The sequence below is a fragment of the Labrus bergylta genome, chromosome 22 (genome assembly GCF_963930695.1).
Source record: "Labrus bergylta chromosome 22, fLabBer1.1, whole genome shotgun sequence".
Taxonomy (NCBI): domain Eukaryota; kingdom Metazoa; phylum Chordata; class Actinopteri; order Labriformes; family Labridae; genus Labrus; species Labrus bergylta.
Genome location: NC_089216.1, coordinates 20,268,665 through 20,289,284, shown reverse-complemented (window position 1 = coordinate 20,289,284; position 20,620 = coordinate 20,268,665). Strand labels below are relative to the sequence as shown.

General features: G+C 41.2%; 1 protein-coding gene across 1 annotated transcript in view; it reads left to right on the top strand.

Annotated features, from left to right (window-relative positions):
• The window catches only part of fgf11a (fibroblast growth factor 11a), a 122,015-nt gene that overhangs the window by 56,374 nt on the left and 45,021 nt on the right, over nucleotides 1-20,620 (top strand). Inside the window, exon 3 of the mRNA XM_065950618.1 lies at nucleotides 3,420-3,530. Coding sequence (XP_065806690.1) covers nucleotides 3,420-3,530 — 111 coding nt within the window. The remainder of the gene's footprint in view (nucleotides 1-3,419; nucleotides 3,531-20,620) is intronic.

Genomic DNA, 20,620 nt, shown 5'->3' with positions numbered 1-20,620 from the left:
CGTTATCTCTTATTTCAGGAGTCGCATAGTTCAAAGGACCAAGTCTTTGTAGCCTACGCAGACCGCTCAGGGTGAACTGTCTGAACTGGGCTTCTAGCCAACTCCAGTGTAGAGCTCTTGGAGGCAACATCAACAAAAGTCAACATGGAGTAGTACTGGTAAAGGGCGCAGCGTGGGTCAAACAATTGAGGACTCACCAAGACCAAGAGCTTGGTTCAAGTCCCATGTAAAACTAAAAGTTATTGTTGAGTTCTTGATGTGTATTCTAAACTGAACTAAAGCCTGACCTAACCCAAAGTTCAAAGTAACTAACAGGTAAGACAGAAAGTAAACCAACCTCATAGGAGATGCTAAAGGCTAGCTTAGTTATAATGCTAAAGAGACAGCAAAGTCTCCATTCTTGATGGCTTGCAATAAGAAGGCTCAACGTCGGGCTGGGAGATATATCGAGTTTCTAAGATGTTTTCAAACACGATATAGGGTAAGACATTATCGGTGATTTCGACTTAAATTGCATTAAAATAATGTAAAACGCGTTTTCTGTTGAGCTGCCAGTTGACTTATATCTCATCTCATCGTCCATCACTTTTCACCCTTCTCCTCCTCTCTCCCTCTCTGAGGCCAAACTCAAAAATATGAATGAATAACAAAACACACAGCAGTGTTTATTTTGTTATTCAGAAAAAGGACAATTTTTTTTATTTTTTTATTTATATTTAAGGAACTTTACTTTTTCATTTCACAAACAGGTAGCTTATTTATCATGTACATGTTGACTTTGTGTAATTGACTGTTTATAAAAGACACATAGTTCTACTGCAGAATGTACATATCCGTGGGGTAATGCAAGAAAAGTGATGCATTGGCTATCATGCTAAGATGATGGTTATTTTTTAAAATGCATATACTGTATATTGATGAATAAAAATGGCAGAGCACACTAGAGTATTTGCTTGAAAGCCGGGCAGTCACAAAGCAGAGAGGAGAATTTTTTTTTTTTTTTTCTCTTTTGGTTGATTTAAAGTCAAACGTTTAATATGTTGAGTGTTTTTCTTTGAGTATGTATCCGTCCCTCTTACTTTATGGAAGTGCAAAATAATTAATTGCTTAAGTGCCTTTAAGGCAAAATCAGGTTGTGTTGGTGTTACATAATTGTTTTTTTAAGTACTCCACTGGAACTGTATTAATTTTGTTTATGAATCAATTTTATGAGTGTAAATGTGGGAAAGACTATCTTTCATACTGGAGGTCTCGCTCTCTCTCTCTCTCTCTCTCTCTCTCTCCCCCTCTCTCTCTCTCCTTTTCTCTCTCTCTCTCTCTCTCCCTCCCTCTCTCTGTCTCTCTCTCTCCCTCTCTCTCTCTCTCTCTGTCTCTTTCTCTCTCTCTCTCTCTCTCTCTTTCTCTCTCCCTTTCTCTCCCTCTCTCTCTCTCTCTCTCTCTCTCTGTGTCTCACACCCCTGCTGTCAACCCAGGTCCATCTGTCAACTCCCCCCCCCCCCCCCCCGTACTCTTCTGCCCTCATCCATATTTGATACTTCTCATTAAAAGTTGATTATGGAAACACTTCAGCATTCTGACATTCCTTCTGATCCACTATTTGGTCTCCCTCAGCACTTCAGAGAGGAAGGACCCCCTCAGTCCTGCGTGTGTGGCCTGAGGAGCTCAACACAAACACCGGGTTAGGGGAAGACACGCCAACTCATCCTAAGAGTGCTGGAAGAAGAAACAAGCCAGTTGTTCAATGAAACAAATAGCAGTCTGGAGCCTCCAAGTACATTTAATAAATGATGACAAACGGTATTTGAGAGCAGCAGTAAATAGATGATGGGAGATGGCTCATTTTGTAGTACGTTCAGTATGACCGTTAAGTTTGTTTCTAGACATCTTTCCTTCTTGTATGCTAAATATTGAGCTCTCTGTGCTTGATCTCATACAACAAAGCATTCAAATTTCAAAAGCAGTTTTCAACCCCAGTTTTAGACGGTTCTCAAAGCTTGAAAATATGACAAAGTGTATCACTCTCTCATGCCAGTTTAGCACTTATAGGGTTCCAAGGTCAACCTAGCTATTCATATTAAATACAGTACCATATTAATATCCTACGTAATAAGTTAATGTGGGAGTAATTCACACATTAATCAAGCTTTGTTGTTTTATTATCCACATGTACAATGCTTCTCGTCTCTATGGCAACACAGAGGCGTGGCACCCCCTGTCCACTGCCTCCAACTTGAGTTTTGCAAGGATTCACTTGGTATCACATTATCGCAACAGGGGATCCACATGTTGTGTGGACAAGGCTTGACAATAACCTAGTCCAGTGCTTCCCAAAGTGTGGGCTGCGGCCCCCTGGTGGGCAGTTTGGGTACTGCAGGTGGGCCGCGAAAAGCCACAATAATGATGATTTAAAATGAGTCAACCCTTTAAGTGATTAGTAAGGTGTGTCATGACTATTCATGGACATAATGTTCAGTAACTGTCTATCTTGCCATAATATCATGTTGTCATGTCCAATCATTTACCCTACCTGAAGTGATAGCTGTAGTCAAAACTTTTATTTTATAACGGGCACCGGAGTAATCAAAGTGGGCCACAGCAGTTTTAAATTTGGGAAAAGCTGGCCTAGTCAGTTGCTAGTCTGAGTCAATTCTCAGATGTGACTTAAGTGAATCAAGTCTGAGTCCTGAACTTGAGTCCCTAATTTTTGATGTTTGCGATGGAGATCAGGGTTTTGATGGATGTTACGTCTAAATAACATACATCAAATAACTAACAAATGATTCTGTAACTTACAGACTATTATGTTGAGTAACTAATACAACTAAAAGGAAGTGAACTACTTAGTGCAGCCATTATAAATGGTCTGGGAGAGACATTAAGGGGCTGTTTGGGGGCTTATTTCCAGCTAGCAACCATATACTCCAAGAAAGCAGATCTTTCTTGATGCTTAATGTTAAAATAACACAAAGCTAAGCACAAAGCTTGCTATCCTGACATTAATATCCTTTCTAAACTACTGGAATTTGAAGGTTCAGACATGTTTGTGCCTTTAGTCCCTTAAGGTGGCTAGATGTGTGACAAGCTAGCCCCATTGTGGAGGAGACAGCTGCTACAGAGACACAGACAGACACGGACTAGATGTATTAGACACAAACAAACGGACAGAATGAACATCTTGCTTGCCTCACTTGAACAGTCACTGCGGTCCTATCAGTCCTCCTGAAGGCCACAGTCACACACACACACACACACTTCCCTGTTTGACTATTTCACAGTGCAAATATCAAGACCTGCCTCTTGTTTAGTCAAAGTGCATGCTAATAGGTGGTGTTGTCGTGCATTAATATGTACGCCGAGGAAGTGTTTGTGCATGTGTCCCTCGATGCTAACGTGTGTTTAACCCTGTGTTTGCTCTGCAGAGCCCCAGCTGAAGGGCATCGTCACACGGCTTTACTGCAGACACGGCTTCTACCTCCAGATGCTGCCGGATGGCACCATGGAAGGCACAAAGGACGAAAGCAGCTCCTTCTGTAAGTGAACAATCAAACAGACATTTTGGCTGCTTGTTTTTCGTATAGCAATGTCATTCATTGGGAGTTTCCCCAGATACACCACGCCGACGGACATTTAAAAAAAGGATAGGATGCTCTTACATGGGAACGTTTCAATAGCAAAAGGACAACACAAACATCACTGCCGTGCTTTCTGGATTGTTTCACTCTAGGATCAATCAGGCTGAAAATGTATTCACACTTGGCGAGGTGCGCTGGGTGACCGCCAGCTAAATGGGATTTGTTCACGTTACGCAATGTATCACAGCAGGTCCCTGGCACTGAGTGACTTTTTCAAACACGTTCGAGATTGTTTCCTTCACAATCAACCTGAACTTTAAAGTACAAGCCTCATGTATTCACTGGTAACTCCAAAGTGTTTGTGTATACAATGCAGGGTAGGTGTGTGTGTGCTCTCAATCTTAGCTTAAAAGCAGCTGAATGCTATGAAGCTACCATCGCCAGCTGATGTTCCCTACTTATCCCAGGAACTGATGAAAGTCAGGCATTGTGATTCCTATAGAATTTTTATACAGGATACTAAAAAATCTAAATGACTGTGACGATTATTCAAATCTGTTTAATCCAGAGTGTAGTGGTGTCTTTTGCTCCCCTTCTCTAATCTCCACTTCCCTGGATAAGGACTCAATCAATCACATGTTGCAAAGTAGAAGGTACATTGGGATCTAAATATTCTGTCTGCCTGTTAGAAATTCATCTAAATAGAGCGCCACAGGAATGAGTCCTAAAACCCTGAAGTAAGTTAGCATTTGAGCGCCATGGGGTCTAACGTCTAAAAGTCAACGGGGATTTTGAATGGGTTTGTGGTTAGACGCCTGAAATAAGGTCTGTGGTTAACACAAGCTGAAGATATGTTGGTGTTTTGTTAGACCACATAAACTACGTTAGGTAATACCTCCCCTTGTGAATTTTGAAGTTTTTACTCGTCTTTAAAAAGGCGGTTGCTAACAAGTGGCTAAATGTGACTACAGTGGTTGTCGGGGACATTAAACGTCATCACGCCGGACACAGAGGCCGGGAATTCTCTCACTAGTCGGAGATGTCTCCTGTAGGTTTAATCTTTAGGTTAAGGTGAATATTATGTTAGTAAACAATTTATTAAACTACGCAGATTAGTTTATCGGAGATCGTCTGAAGCATAACGCTAGTGACGTCACAATCATCCGACCGTGGTGTAGTTAGCTTGTAGCATAACGTTAGCTTTTTACTTCTGTCGGCCGCATTAACACTTCAAACATCATAAAAATGGTGTTCATCTGTGAAGATTATCCTGCTGAACAAAACGCCTACGCTTCAGAAACGTGCGTTTGCCACAGAGCTTATTTTCTGCAATGATCCAAAATCCAATGAAAAAATCCCATAGGAGAATTCTCATTAGACCCCATGGAGATGCTACTTCCGGGTTGGCCTACAAGATTATGTCATATTTTTTGTTCTCTATTCAACTGAACCATTAATATTTAATGACAATATCTAACTCCTCTCAAGACTGAGGTTATCCACCATCTTTGAAATCCTTAATTGTTGTCTATCCTCGACCGGAGATTAACGTGGTACCACCCTGTCTGTCCACATGACACATGTGCAACCCTCAACACAGCGATGAGAAGGAAGCCAGATGGCTCACACTTCCATCATCAGCTCTGGGGGGTAAAAAACAGAACGTGTTTAATTGTGTCTGTCCAAGCAGCACAAGGGCACAGGATGATGAGTGGAGAAGGCAAGTTACTGAAGCCCAAACCTTCCCAAGAGGATTACACCATAAACTGTTTCTAGTTACATTTAAGAGTATAATTAATTATGTTGCTTTTAAAGAGAAGTTACTAAGTTTTCCAAAATAAATCAATGGATCGACAATAAGACCCCAACCTCAAGATCTGTTGCTAATAGAAGTATTAATTAAATCTATATATATTACATGTAATGTGACATTTGTTACACCGTACCGTACACCCAGTTCAACACAAGTTCACAGTTCTCTGACAATACATGATACAAATATGTAACCAACCACAGTGCATTGTTCCCCGTACTAAAGGCCGTTTCATTTTTAAATCACAGTTAGATGCCCTGCACGGCTGAGCAATTCATGTTGATGGCAGAACCTCTTACCTTTCATTTCGACGTTGATATTGATGGATTGTGTTGAACCCAAATGCCCAACGAAACAGCTGGCTGAGATGTGTACTCCACTGAGTCCACTTTTCTAGTTATGGTGTATGGTAAATGGACTTCAGCTTATATAGCGCTTTTCTAGTCTTCTGACTACTCAGTGCTTCTACACCGGATACAGCTACACATTCACACACTGACGGTAGAAGTTTGATGTTTTTAATTTTATTATTGTGTCATACATACATTTATATGCCCTGCCCTCATGGGCTTACATGACACCATAAATTAAAACGTTCCAGGATCGGAGTGCACTAGGTAAACTATATTCATTGTCAAGAAACAAAATGTTGAAATGTTGTTGTTCACACGCCCCCGATGAAGCAAAAAAGACAGCAGGATGTGTTCTCTGGGATCCATACAAATGGACAAAAATCTGGCAATCGAAGAGTTGTTGGGACACTTCCATCTGAACAAAAAAGTTGGATGGATCATTTCCTTTCCCACAGTCATGCCACAAGCATTGCATAACTTTAAAACAGAAACATTGATAATTGCTACCTTAATCTGTAGTCATGACTTCAGTTTTGGTCTCTTGCATATAAAATCCCAATGCGACCCTTGGTTGGTGGACTCTATATGTGCTCATCTTGCAACTGCTATTTGACAAATCACATGAAAGGTAGCAGAGAATCCTGTAAGGGTCTGAGTCAAGACTTAAAGCCCAGCTCATTAGAACAAACCTGCTGTCGTTTTCAGTTGTTGAGTCTGCAGATGTACCCATCCACACACACACACCAGCAATATAACCCTGTAAACACACACCTCACACTGTTAGGGGGGGTCATCACCTGGGTGATTACTGACCAAAAACATCATATCCCATGATCCCTTTAAGTCCCTTGACTCCCTTCAGCAGCTCCTAAAGCGATCAATACTGTATCATGGAATATCCCTGATGTGGCAACACAGCTTTTTTTCCCCCGTCCAATCACAGCTTTGGATGGAAAACATCACGCTAGCACAATTTTTGGGGATTTACAATCTACACAGAGGAGAGAAAAGCTTCACTTTCAGTTGTGCTTCCCTTTGAAATGTTGTGATTTCAGCATTTTGTTAAGATGTCAGTGAACTAGTGGCAGCACATTGTTACCTGGTTTGACATTGGCATTTGTCCCAGAAAGAACATTTAACAGAATGTATTTACTCTACTTAGTACATTGGCAGGATTGTGTTCACTGGTTGGAAACTTGCTGTAGCGTGTGACAAGAAGTGTTTATTTCAATTTGGATGAGTAGAGCGATTTAAGACACCACTCTTAAAGACAGGGTTTTGAGTAACAACCTCTTGGGGAGAAGTCCAATGAGCTTAGGGTACACTTTTCCAACAGCTGTTTTGTTAAATTAGGCTCACATCACCTACACATGAAACCGGATAAACCTGCTCCTTCTTATGTAACAGCACACCGTCAACGAGGCAAACATCCCTGTACCCGTAGAATTTTAAACACTTTAATGTCCAATCTGAAATGTTCATCACATAATACAGTAGGGAACATCTCAAGGCAAACAGGGTCTCTTTCCAAAGAAATGTAAAGAATGCTGTTGCGTAACAGCACTCCTGCAGCGTCTGAATATCAAAGTTTCCCCAGAACTAAAAGGTTCAGGGACTTATATTCAAGGAACTAAAAAGATCCTGTGGCCCATAGTTGTCAATTTTTCCACCGCGACCTCAAGTCCCAGGAAGATTATACAAATCAGGCTGTATCGCTTTGCAAATGGTTTCATTGAGTGCTGTGTTTAGGGTTTCCTTAAAAGGGAAAGAGGACTTTAATCAAAATGTTAGAAGAATTTACACTGGAGACCTCACTCCCCCCCACATTTTACCAGACTCCAGTCAGCAGAGGTCACCCTTCATTGTGCTAGCGCCAGTTTGACTTATGACGACTTTACTTCCATCAATCCCAGGATCTAGTTTAATGCTGTCCTGGGCTCTTTTGCATTCTCAGGGTTTGACACGTAAGTCCTGTTAAACTCATAAATTGTGCACTTTTTTTTATCCAACTTGATTATGTCTGCGTTCATGCAGGAATCGTTGAGTGATTGACATTATTGTAAGTGAGTATCAATCAGCAGCACAATCATCTACCTGGCTGCACAGAATATTGAACTGGCAGAAATAGCTGTGTGAGCATGCACTTTAACGTACTGACTGTCAGACTTATCTGCGTTAGTATCCCCAGAGCAAAGACTTTTTAGGAGTTCAATTTGCCCCCCTGAAATCTCTTTTTTTGTGGGGCGTTTTCTTTCTTTTTGTTACGGCCAATAGAGAACATGAAATGTACAACCCGGATGAACAAAGTGTTTCTTGATAGTCAGGAGCTTCACTGACCACCTCGGCATGCAAAGATTAATCTGCTTTGGGATCTTGGGGCATATCAACCCCCTGTTCCTCTCCCTCTCTTTTCAAAGTATCCTGGTCCCAGGGCTGGGTGCAAAATGTGATTAAATCCTAATTGATTTAAGAATTATGCACCCCATAAGCAAAATATAATGAAGATGTTTAAACAAGATTTCAAACACAAGGCCCTTCTCCAAAACAAGGTCCCTCGATAATGTTATAAAACAGGCCCTGTGTCACTTAAAGTGATATTATGCTTTAGTAGAGCTTTTATGGTATACTCATATAAAGTTATGATTAAACACATTACTGTAAACCAATTACCTCACAGCCTTTTTTTTCACACCCTGGAGTCCTGGGTCCTCGGGCAGTGGCCCATTTCCTCTCTGTAATCCAGCCTTGCACCTGAGATGCCAACTAACATTTTCTTCAGAGTATTCCCCTGATATGTGACATATTGTTTTATATAATTGGCACTAAGACTTATTCTCATTGGACTAGTACAACCAGGGAGTATATAGTAATTCTTTATAGTTGTGTGATAGTGATGACTTGGCCTCTTTAAGTGAACAATGGGAGCTCACATACAAAGCCAATGCCAATCCGGTCAGCTCGTCACCTTGTTGCGAATAAAATAAAAAACGTATGACTTATTAAAAAATATCATTCCCCATACAGTGTGTGCCCAATGAGAAGTGAGCTAATCAGACCCATTGCGTTTTTTGAACCGGGCTGTAAACAAGTTACTTTCTACTGTTAAAAACAAGCTTTTTTGAAAGTAGTGTGTCTACAGCCCCATTTCCACCAAGTGGTCCGGTGTAGTTCAGTTTGGTACTGCACCCATTTATTTGCGTTTCCACCTTCAAACGTTGGGAATGGTACCAAGATAAGGGATCCTTACCATCCTACTTTTTTGGTACCTTTCTGTTGAGGTGTCTAGGGTACCGATCCGACCCTAAAGGGTCCCTTGTTTACTGTGTCCTTGTTCTTCTTCTTCTTCGTTAAACTTAATTAAAAGCTGGCTACTCTGTGTTGAGCTGCTATGATGTCACACTATTACATACTGTAGCTAATGCGGCTATCTCCATCTGGCTTACAATCCGCTTACCAAATGAGGGTACGGTTGGATGTGGAAACGCAATCAAGATCAAGGTTTAACGTACCAAACTGCACCAAACTGTATTGAACCAAACCGGACTGCTTGGTGGAAACGGGGTGTATTAAATGTGACTTCCCCTGCTTCCGCTGCCGGCCACAAGTGAATGCTGGCCAAGCTGTAGGATTTTGCACTTCGCATTGGCTTCATTTTCCAACACCAGAAGTTGCCTCATGGATTGATCACATGCAGAGCAGCATGCAAAAAGTAATGGATTTTTGTATCATTTTTCAAAAGTCTCATCAGATTTTGTCGGTTGATTTTGGTAAAATGCTAATTTTGCCAGTTCAATGTCAACATGTCCATGACACACAGATGTGACGTGTTGACGTCTAAACCACGAGGTTCCTGACTTTATCTGGGCCTAGAAGGATAAAGAGTTTGCATTAAAAAACAAAACTTCCTCAAACTCTCCTAAGTCTCTATAATTCATTCAAACAGTGTAAGAACTCAGCTATCAGCATGCCTCGTCAAAGTCTCTGTCCATCTTCTATGATGTAACAAAACTCTGTCACATTTTTGAGAGGCTTTCACACTAAAAGCATAAATTTGACATCTTCCAGACCAGTGCCATTACGTCCAATAGAGAGCACTCAGTGGTGTCTAGGTGCACCCCGGCACTCAGACATTTTGTCAGTGAGAGTGTGTAAGGTGCACTTCTTAGGGCTCGCAGACATTAACATGTACTTTTTTCTGATTTGGACAACATGTAATTGGTATCACCTTCAATCACTTTCGACTCCTTTCAAAAGTGTGTACTGTATGTTCGTGCAGGACTGTAATTATTCACCCTCCTGCAATGGACGCCAAGAAGACAAAAAAAAAAAGGGCCAAATCAGCAACAAATGGGATAAATAATTAAGGAACCACAGTGTGATTCATATCTAAGGCTCTTCTTCTGACTGAGTTCTTGGCAAACTCTGGTACTGATCTACTGGGTGTCTCCTGAAATGTGCACTCAAACAAATGTGGGCATGAAAACTTCATAAGACAGAAAGTAGCAAGCCAATTTGTGTGGCATCTAAATAGTCATGGAATTATAATAAACAGATTTTCTATTCATGGCACGAAGATTCCTCTTCCATCCATCAGCCAAACTTTCAAGTAATGTACTTTAATTGGGAGTGTGTTTTATGACTGCAACATGAAAGCTTTTTGAAAGTCAGGTTATTAGTTTTAAAAGGAAGGGAAGGCTGTCGGGGCAGATTGAAAGGTCGCAAAGTTAAAAAAAAACCATCCAGAAGGCAGGGGGTCATGTACAAGTACAAGATCTTGCAAAACTTAGAATTGCTTTAACAAAACCAACACCTCTTTCCAATGACAGTAAGGTTGACCTTGAGCTACGACTTGATGTTTATCAATATGAACACACCAGTCATCATCCTGATCTGTTTGAACCGTACAGTCTGTGGATTGAACTTTCAACCGAATGTGTGCAATAACGAATCATTGCGATGCATTGATTTTTGTAAAGAAAAAAATACTTTTGTAAGTAAATAAGTTCTCCTTTACACCCCAACCCCCGAAAAAAAAAAAAACATCTTACTCCAAGCTGAGATCATTAGGAAGTGCTGCAGAAAGACTTCTCTGTTGAGGGTACAAACTGTGCTTCCAATCTAGATTCATTTGCTTGAAATTTTTGCTCACTGACATGGAGAATAACTATTTACTACCATCCATCCACTTTCTTACTCTTATCAGAGGTTGGGTCGCGGTGGCAGCAGGCAAAGTACCCAGACTTCCCTCTCCCCAGCAACGTTTTCCAGCTCCTCCTGGGGGATCCCCAGGGATTCCCAGGCCAGAAAGTAATATAATCCATCCTGCAATCCCTGGGTCTATCTATTGGTCCTCTCCCAGTTGGGCGTGCCCGGAAATCCTCCTAAGGGAGGCATCACCTACCTTTCGATGCGAAAAAGCGGCTCTACTCGGAGCTCCCTCTAAATGTCTTGAGCACCTCCCCCTATCTCTAAGGCTGAGCCCATCCACCCTCCGGAGGATACTCATTTTGGCTGCTTGTATCCGCAAACTTATTGTTTCTGTCCCTACCCTTAGCTCATGACCATAGGCGAGGGTTGGAACGAACATTGACCGGGAAGATTGAGAGATTTTCCTTCTGACTCAGTTCCCCGTTCACCACATCGGGCACCTGCAATATTGCAGACACTGGGAGATACTTAAACTGTTTATGTACATTTAACATTGTGAGTATTTCACCCCCCTGCATTGAGTTTGGGTTCACCACTTATGAACTTCCCACACAAGAATTCTCAAGGGTTGACATTCAAGGGTCTCACCCAAGATCACCACCTCACCTTCCTCTCTTCCTCCACCACTGTATCTCAACCGTTTCCCCTTTAACCGTTGATTCTCCTCACACTCCTTTTTATACGTCTGACCTGCTATGACCAGTTGTTCTGACACCAAACATATGACCTACAGGGAGCAGGAGAGAGCACGAGCACATAGGGGGACTTGACCCCCTCTTGGCACCTCTCCTCCGACCTGGGCTTCACCTCATGACTCTTCTGGGCAGAAGGGAGAGGTTGGTGTGGGGAAAAAAGCTGGAAGGAGGTTCTGAAGCCCTGAGGGGTTGTCATGGAACAAAAAGTGAATAATGTGGCTTTTGCATGGCCTTGCAATACTTTTTTTCTCTGTTTTTTTTACTACGTTCCCTCAGGGTTTCCATAACTAGGCGGTTGAGGAAGTTGTCACAAAGCTGGATGCTGACTGTATATTAAAGCAAAAAAGTGTCAAAAGGAAGGGAACAGAGAAAGGGGATCAGAGACGAGTGGGAGAAAGAGACCACAGTGGAATCCGCCAGAGAAAAGTGAGCCAGCGAGACAAGACAGGTTGGCAGAGGAAGAGAGAGAGGAAGCGCGAAAGGGGAGGGGGAAAAAACGTGAGGATGATAAGGGAGGGAGCGATGGAGCAGCTGGCACACAACTGATGGCTCCTCAATCACTGTGTCTCCCCCCTCTGGTGGGAGGTCAAAGGAGCTGCCACCCCCTCCTCCCACCCCCTGCTCCTCTCTCCTTCTCTGTTCTTGGCTCGTCCAAGCTGTTATGTAATAAAGCTGAGAGAGGAAAGACGCCAGGAGAGAGGGGTATGGCGAGGGAGTTGAGATTTATGATCTATTTATAAGGGTAGAAGGTGCTGTATAAGAGCTTTACTGATGTTCTAGCACATTTTAGCCACTTTATGATAAATCTGTTTATCTTTACAATTTGTCTACCGTTCAAGTACTATGCCTTTAAAACTCAGTTATCCAACTTTTTAGCCACTGTGGGTTCCCATTTATTTCATTTATTTCAATTTTCTGACCAAATAGTTCTGGGACCTTTTGAAGAGTAACTATCCACTAGGGAGTTCCTTATGAACTACACACCATGGGGGTCTATTTATTTTCTGTCTGCATTCACACCACCATGATGCTGGGCGATTTTCTACTCTTAAAGCAGGAGCTAGTAAAGGTTCCTCTAAGTTAGGTATAGGAACTCAAAAATAGTTCATAGTTCCTGCAGTGCGAAATCAAAAAAGGGGGAGGGTTCCAACAGTTCCTAGATAACTATGAAAAAGCTCCAATACGGTCAGAAAATGCCTATAGTAGTGTCCCATTAGCCTACATATTTGTGTGGTCATACAAAAAGGATTGATATGACAAGCCTAACAATAATTAAAAACTTGAGTCATGAATATAAGGGATTCAGGATTTTTTTATTTTTGTGTTCATAATATCTCCAAAGATATTTTCAATTGTAAAATATGCAGTGCTTTGAATAAGTATACACAGTTCTATGATTCAATGGTTAATAACCTGGAGTTCAAGTAGACTTTTTAGGTTGTTGTTTGATTAGTTGGATTAATAAGACATCTGTTGGATGCACAAGGTTCAAACTACAGGTAATCTCTAAAGTGTTTGCTGCATATAGATGTAGAATCTGTAGACAAGAAACAAGACTTTTGCTGCAGGAAGTATTCTGTTTTCTGTTCAAAGTCTAAGTCAGGGTTCCCAAAGTGGGGCTCAGTGGGTCCAAAGTGGGGCCCACTTAGGTGGTCACGAGATGCCTTACCAAAAAACTAAATAGTAACGTAAAATGTTTTGGGTTGGTGGCTGGATTTTGCTCCCGTAGCTCCTGCAGTCACATGTTGATGTGTCCTTGGATAAGACACTTAAGATTGATCCCTGCAAGGGGAAATCTCAGTTTTTACACTCAGTAATGTAGTAGTCATGCAACACACACATAGGCTGAAGTATATACACATATGCACACAAACAGGATCCTATGGACATGCACTAAGGGAGAGATGTCAGAGTGACAGGGTGGCCCACGGTGGGTTCTCCTGAGCTGGTGGTGGGGAGGGGGTGTGGTGCCTTGCTCAGGGGCACCTTGGCAGTGCTCAGGCACCTCTCCAGCTACCAGGCCAGCTTCCATGCTTGGTCCGCACTGGGACTTGAGCCGGTGACCCTCTGGTTCCCAACCCAGGTCCCTACAGACTGAGCTACTGCCGCCCCCCTCTTTCTTTCTTTCTTTCTTTCTTTCTTTCTTTCTTTCTTTCTTCAGACATCACCTGTGTGTCTGCTTTATCAGTGGTGCATGTCCACGCTGTGCTAAATGGAGATTATTGGTAGATATTTTTACTTATCACAAGCATTGCAGGCCTTATTTTTTTTTCATTTTATTTATTTTAATAAGTTGTTTGTCTGCACTTGTCAGGGTGAATGTAGTCTAAAATAAGTGTGATTAGTTATTTTTGAGCAGAAATTAGACAAAAAAGTGGAGATAACCTTTTACCAACAATTCAAACCAGCAGTAAACAGCGAGCAAATGAATGATCGACAAACAGAGGGAAGGAAAACAACACTTTTGTGCATTAGCAAAAAAACGTGACCAATAAGAGGACTTAGAAAATGAGTTTTCAGGGCCTTTAAATGTGCATTAGCCTTTGCCTATGTTTCTGTGTCCATGGAGTTAATCAAACAGCTATAGGAACAACAGCAGATTTTAGACAGGGGCATAACAAGCATCTCTGGGGTTCTGTCACTAAAAAGCTAGATTAAGAAAAAAGACATGGAAGGAAACAGCTCTCAGAGGAGCTTAGGGAAGATTAAAAATAGAAAAAAAATAAAAGGCTGCACAGAGAGAATAAATGCTCTGAGAAAGTGTCGGAGACGCTGGTGTGATTGTTAGTGGATTTGAATTTTTGTAAATTCTGTTTCTTGGAGAGGAGGAGAGTGAGAAGCCGAGATGAGACAGGAAGACAGCCATTTTGACAGACTAGAGAGTAGAACAGATTAAAGGAGAAAAGAGAAGTATAGAGAGTGACAGAGGGAGATGAAAGCTATTGACTTTTGTGTGATGAAGAGCCATAAGTAAGAACATGATTCCCAGACTTTTATCCACTGTAATTACTATCTCACACTGTTGGAGGGACAGTTTTACTTATCGCTTTCTCTGCTTTGGAAACAAGACAACGCTTCTGCTCTGTTTAACTCTCCCCAGTGCTCGATAACACTTCTGCAGAGGGCACAGAGAAAAAGGATTCAAGACTTGAAATGGAAATGAGGAAAACTTTGCACCCTGTCGTGGCTGCAGCATCTAAGAGAAAATGTGAACATGGAAAGCAAGATGAGGAAGGTGTAAGAGTACTGGAGCGGGCTTGTGAGGATGAGAAGAGGATCATGAAGAATACTAAGGCATGGCACACCTTCAAAGATTTTTAAATTGTGAGACACCACACATGATGACAACTCATGACAGATTTAACAGTTCAGATCTCATAGAGTGTGGAGAGCAACGAGACAACAAACCCAGCACATCACACACAGCAGCCGAGACACAAGACCAGCCTGTCGGCAGCAACCTTCTCGCAGTTATATTGCTATATTGCTGGCAAGACGTGGAGCCCGGGCCGGCTCGAGCTGGGGCGGACTGGTAGTGTCGGTGCTCTCACTGTTTGCCTATGGACACAGACATAGAGTCTGTTTTCTGACAGGAATTTACAAGATCAATTCTGGAAGAAATCTCGGAATCAGTTGAGGAAATGGCCTTATGTGTTGAAGTAAATATGTCTGTAAACCTTAGTGGGAGTGGTCTGCAGTGCTGTGCATTCTGGGATTTGGTGTCTTTCATCCACATGAGCCAAAAAGACACTTTCTGCCTTTTCTCGGCCAAGAAGGCACCAACTTCAAAATGTATTTCACATTTCTACTACATATATGACCCAATGTCAATACAGATTCATGTTTCAACAGGTGAAGTATCCCTTTAAAAGATGCAGGAGGGGAGCAGGGGCATGTCCAGAGGGATGGCCAGGGTATGCATGGGCCACCCTTGAAATCTTATTGGCCAACCCAGGTGCCACCCCAAAACTATTGACTATTATTGACTTTTTGTCCTTGCCAAAGGTGGGACTTATTTTAAAATCCACTTTTCAGGCTGGGGTGCAACATACTTTTATGACGGAGGATTAGGGACACCTTAAAAAAAATAAAAATAAAAAATGTTCAGTTTAAACTAAATTTCCAAGATTATAGTCGTAAATTTACGATAATAATGATGAAAGGAGAACGCTTTAAGCCTTTAAAGTATAGAAGAATAAAAGAATAAAGTCGTTTTTTTGGTCTATATCAGAAGAGCAGCAATTTTTAAAATACTTTGAATTGTGACTTTGGACATAATTATTTTTTGAATTCTTGCCATTACTTAAAAGTCAATGTGATTAGTTCAGACAGAAGGGGTTAATAATTGCTCTTCATTCATGTTTGTGTAAACAAACTGGACACCCCTGAACAAGTCAGTGCCACAGTTGGGCCACCCCAGTTCAAAAAGTCTGGACACACCCCTGGAGGGGAGGATAGGAGATATAAAAGAGGGGAGACTTGGGCAAGAAAGAGTGATGAAGAGACAGACAGAAAAGGGCTGCGGGGTAAAATAGGACAAAGATGAATGGATTTGTCCTATGGAAAAGTATTGGTTTCCCAGGATGGAGAGAAAGACAGCAGGCCATGAGGGACCTGAAATGTAACAAATAAAGAAGAAAAATGGAGTGAAGAAGAAAAAACACACAGTGAGATAAGAAAGAGGTTGTTAATTCATGACAAGGCAGAGTGAAAAGAGGAAAAAAAAACACAAGAGAGAGTAGAAGAAAGGAGCGAGAGAGAGACAGATGGACTTAAAGGAAGACAGATAAAAGAAATCAGTTATGGAGAGGAAAGCCTGGGGGAAGAGGTAGAAGTTAAACAACAGGAGAATGAACGTTACTTGTCTTGTCATCAGAGTCATTGACCACCTGGGAAATCAGACGTGAAGCTCAGCTACGAGTTACTTAATCTACAGTTGAGACGGCTGAGTTCATTTTTTAACAACACAAATGGCAGCGTGTGAATATAGACTGGCGGTTCAAATCAACTTGTTTTCTACAGATTTATTAATTCCGCTGTCATTGTACTGATCCCTCTGCAGTGGTTTGTCTTCTTTCAAGATAAGGGGCTGCACAGTGGTTAGCAGTATCGCCTCAGAGCAAGAAGATCTGCTAATCTGATAAACACACTGGTAGTCAAATGAACCTGACAGAGGTCAAATCTCAACTCCAATTCCACTCACATTTCAAAAGTTGCTGACTTCAACCAATGAAAAACACAGAGAAAAGGATGTCTTAATGGGGTTGCAGGGGCTCAGTGGTAGAGTCGGTCGCCCCGCCATTGGCAGGTTGGGGGTTTGATCCACAGCTCCTGCAGCCACATGTCCAATGTGTCCTTGATTCAGAATCAGCTTCATTGGCCATGTATGCTTCCACACACACAGAATTTGTCTTCAGTAACTGCTCTCAATGTACAAAGTGACACATTAAACATAATATAAGCAAAAAAAAAAACACTAATATATACAAGGCTAAATAAGAGAATAGCGCAGTGGTGAGTAGTGCAAAAAAATGCTGAGATGAACATGATAATAAATATGAAGTTATGTAACAGATGGTTAATATACATGAGGTAGAGTTTTTGCAGTTTTTACATACGCAGTGTGCATGGATCGGTGAGAGGATAATATTACAGTATATACATGATTAAGTTTTTGAAAAATAAAAATAGTTATAATAGTTACAATAGTTTTATGCAACAATAGTCTTATGAAAGTCCTTGGGCAAGACTCTTAGGTTTCCTCTTGAATTCTGGTATGGGCATTTCTATGAGCATGCATGTTCTTGCACAGCATGCATGGGTTCTTACTTGGATAGTCTTGTTTCCTCCGACAGTCCTAACACTGTACGACTCTGAATCTCCCCTACAGTATGTGTGAATGTCATTTTTTTGCCTCGCTGTAGCCATTTTCACACATGCACTCGCAAAAAATTCTAGAGAAATTCAGGAGTACTGCCGCTTAAATCCTCCTGATCTGGTATTTCAGACATGCACCTTTTCATTTCATTTCATTTTATTTCATTTTGAACATGTTTTAAAAATAAAATAAAAATATACATTACAAACAAAGCAAAGAGCAATCAAAGCATACTTTCTGTAGTGGCTCGATTTTTTTTCCTTAACTAGTCCATGTTCGAAAAGGGTGTAGGATGAAGTTAAATAACTGATCCAGTCCTACCCCTTTTATCTTTTTAGCTTAATAAATTAATCCAAGACTAAGCTTTAAAAAATAAAATCAGATAACTAAGTAACAAAAGCAACAGATATAATGTATTACACACATTAATTGGTAGACGGTACAGACCTTACAACTGATATTGATTCCATTCTTCTCATTGACTGTTCAATTTTATATTTGTTATATATATTATTCTTGAAAATGTTTTTAAAACTATCCTAATGTTTTACATGTTTTCATTTCATCATTGCAGCTGTTGCATAAATTAACACCCTTCGTTGTAATACAGTGTAGTTTCATGTTGGTCCTTACTGCTGGTTCTGAGATTGTGTTTACTTTCCCTCTGATGAAAAAACTTTTGGATACTGCTCAGTATCTGATCATTTTGAACTTTGTACATGATTTGAGTGGTTTTAAAGTCGACCAAGTCCTCTAGTTTTAGTGTTTTCCGTTTGATGAAGAGCGGGTTGGTTGGTTCTCTGTAGTTGGGGGAGAGCATCCCTGTCAGACAGCGGGGTCTCCTGAGGGAAGAGGTGACATAAAAACATTAACCCGGGAGTGGCAGATGGAGTCCACTATACAACGCTATATACTGACAATATATGCCTTCATATCAATGCTATGTTTAGTTTGACAAGATCACAATATCAACAAAAGAGCGGAGGAGAACCTACAGAGAGTCAATGGTTAAATGTGGTCAACAGAGAACACATTTGATGCAGAGGATGAACTCTTTTTAGGTCTGAGAGCACTTTATGTAAACATGGCTTTACAGGATGCTCCAGGAAGCACATAACACAGCTTCTGAAAAACATTTGATATCAGTGTGCATGTATTTCATTGGCAGCACTTTTAAAAGTAAGCCCGCAATATTCACCATTAACTTGTTGCTTATGAGCATGCTAATTAGTAGCACAGTAGCTTCTCATGAGCATGCTAATAAGTAACATAGTAGCTTCTTATGAGCATGCTAATAAGTAACATAGTAGCTGCTTATGAGCATGCTAATTAGTAGCATTCTGGCTGCTTTTTTGTCATTATTAAGCGCTTATTAGTACCTTATTCTACATGAATGCAGTCTGTCACTAATTGGCAAAAAGTTATTGGTGAATGTTGTGAACTTAAGTGAAAGTGTTAGCATTTCATTATATTATTAGCAACATATGAATAGAATAGAATAGAATACATCAAGTTCCTGTATACTACTGCCAAATAGATTGCATTGTAGTGGTTTGTATGGTTTATGATTCATAGAGTAGAATATTAGTTTGCAGTATGAAGTTAGGTTGTACTACTTTCAATTTGAGCCCATGTCAGCTTGTGCTTTTTCATACTCAAGGCTATATTTACATCTTCTGTTTGTTGCTAGTTTGAAGAGCTAAGCGTTGTGTGCTTGCTTGTCGATGCAGTGGCCATGATCGTTTTTGAACACGATGAGTTCAGTTAAGTTCATTTCTTTAGCTTATTTGGCACGAGTTAAAGACCATTTCAGAAGTCTCAGTAACCAGCACATTACAGTGCTTACATTCAGCAGCTTCACTCAAACAAGAATTATAACAAAGAGCTCTGCTGACTGTCCAGAAGTTAAACTCTATGCGACTTCTCACAGATGACTATAATCCTTCTCATTCCAGTAGAGACCAACTGGGCTGCACAATAAACTACTGCAGAGCGGCAACGCGGCGTGCAGGCCTGCAGATGCCCTCTGCTCAGCTTAACTCTGTGTCCCCTCCCTCGTCCCATCTCCACTTTCTCCTTGTTTATTTATTGTGTTGAAGATCTCAAGCCCTCAAATTGACTTGAGGGATTGATTTGGCAACACCCTCCTCCTCTTCCTTCTCCCTCCTTTCATTTCCCTCCCCTCTTCTCCTTTTCCCATCCCTCCGTCTCTCCCTCAAAAGACTTTTGATTAATCCAGCGACCTCCTCTGTGAGTTTGCAGAGAAAGAAAGCGTTGCAAATGATAGGACGGTGAGAGAGAGAGCGGGATGAGGGAGAAGGGAAAATAAAAGAGAGATGGGATGCCTTTATTACCCAGACATGAAGTTATGTGATCCATTTGATAAGAAAAGCTTTTTTGATTGAGGATGAAAGAGGAAGCACGCTCTTTCTTGTTAAGTGATAAAAGGAGATGGATGCAGAGGGAGGAGATGAAGGAAAAACAAAAGACAAATGACTGTGGAGAGAGGGTGGTAATCGACCGTTCTCTGAGTCCCATTACGGTTCCTCAGCTTGTAGAGCTTTCCAGTCATAGACAGGTTCAAGTTTAAAACAACAAGGGCAGAAATTGACTAAAATTATTTAAAACAAAAAACCCTTCATCAGCATCTAATGGTTGTTAGCAGATTGTTTCAGCTGTAGCTAGCCAGGTAATCAAGCTACCATTAGTCTCAAAGGTTAAACCAGAAGAAACAGAAACAGAGCACACTAGAGCACTAGCATTAGCATTAGCATATTTAGTTTTATTTTTGGACAGTCTTTCACAGAATGAGTAATGGGCAGTAAGGGCCTGATTCACAAAAGGATGGCACAGTTTTTGCGCCTGCTAAACCTGTGCAAATGAGTCCAAAAGACGCAGTGCAATTAACGTAAGACATGCAAAGGGTTAAATGCACCCCTGACTGCGCTGCAGAGCAAACAGCGCGTTTGTGTGCCAGTGCTGTTTGTCTGACTTGACGCAATATTTGGGGAATATTTTGGCCGATTCTATGCAAATCAGCCTCATTGCAAAAAGTGTTTATAGTTCACAAACACCGGTGCAAATAGCCACGCGCAATTTGA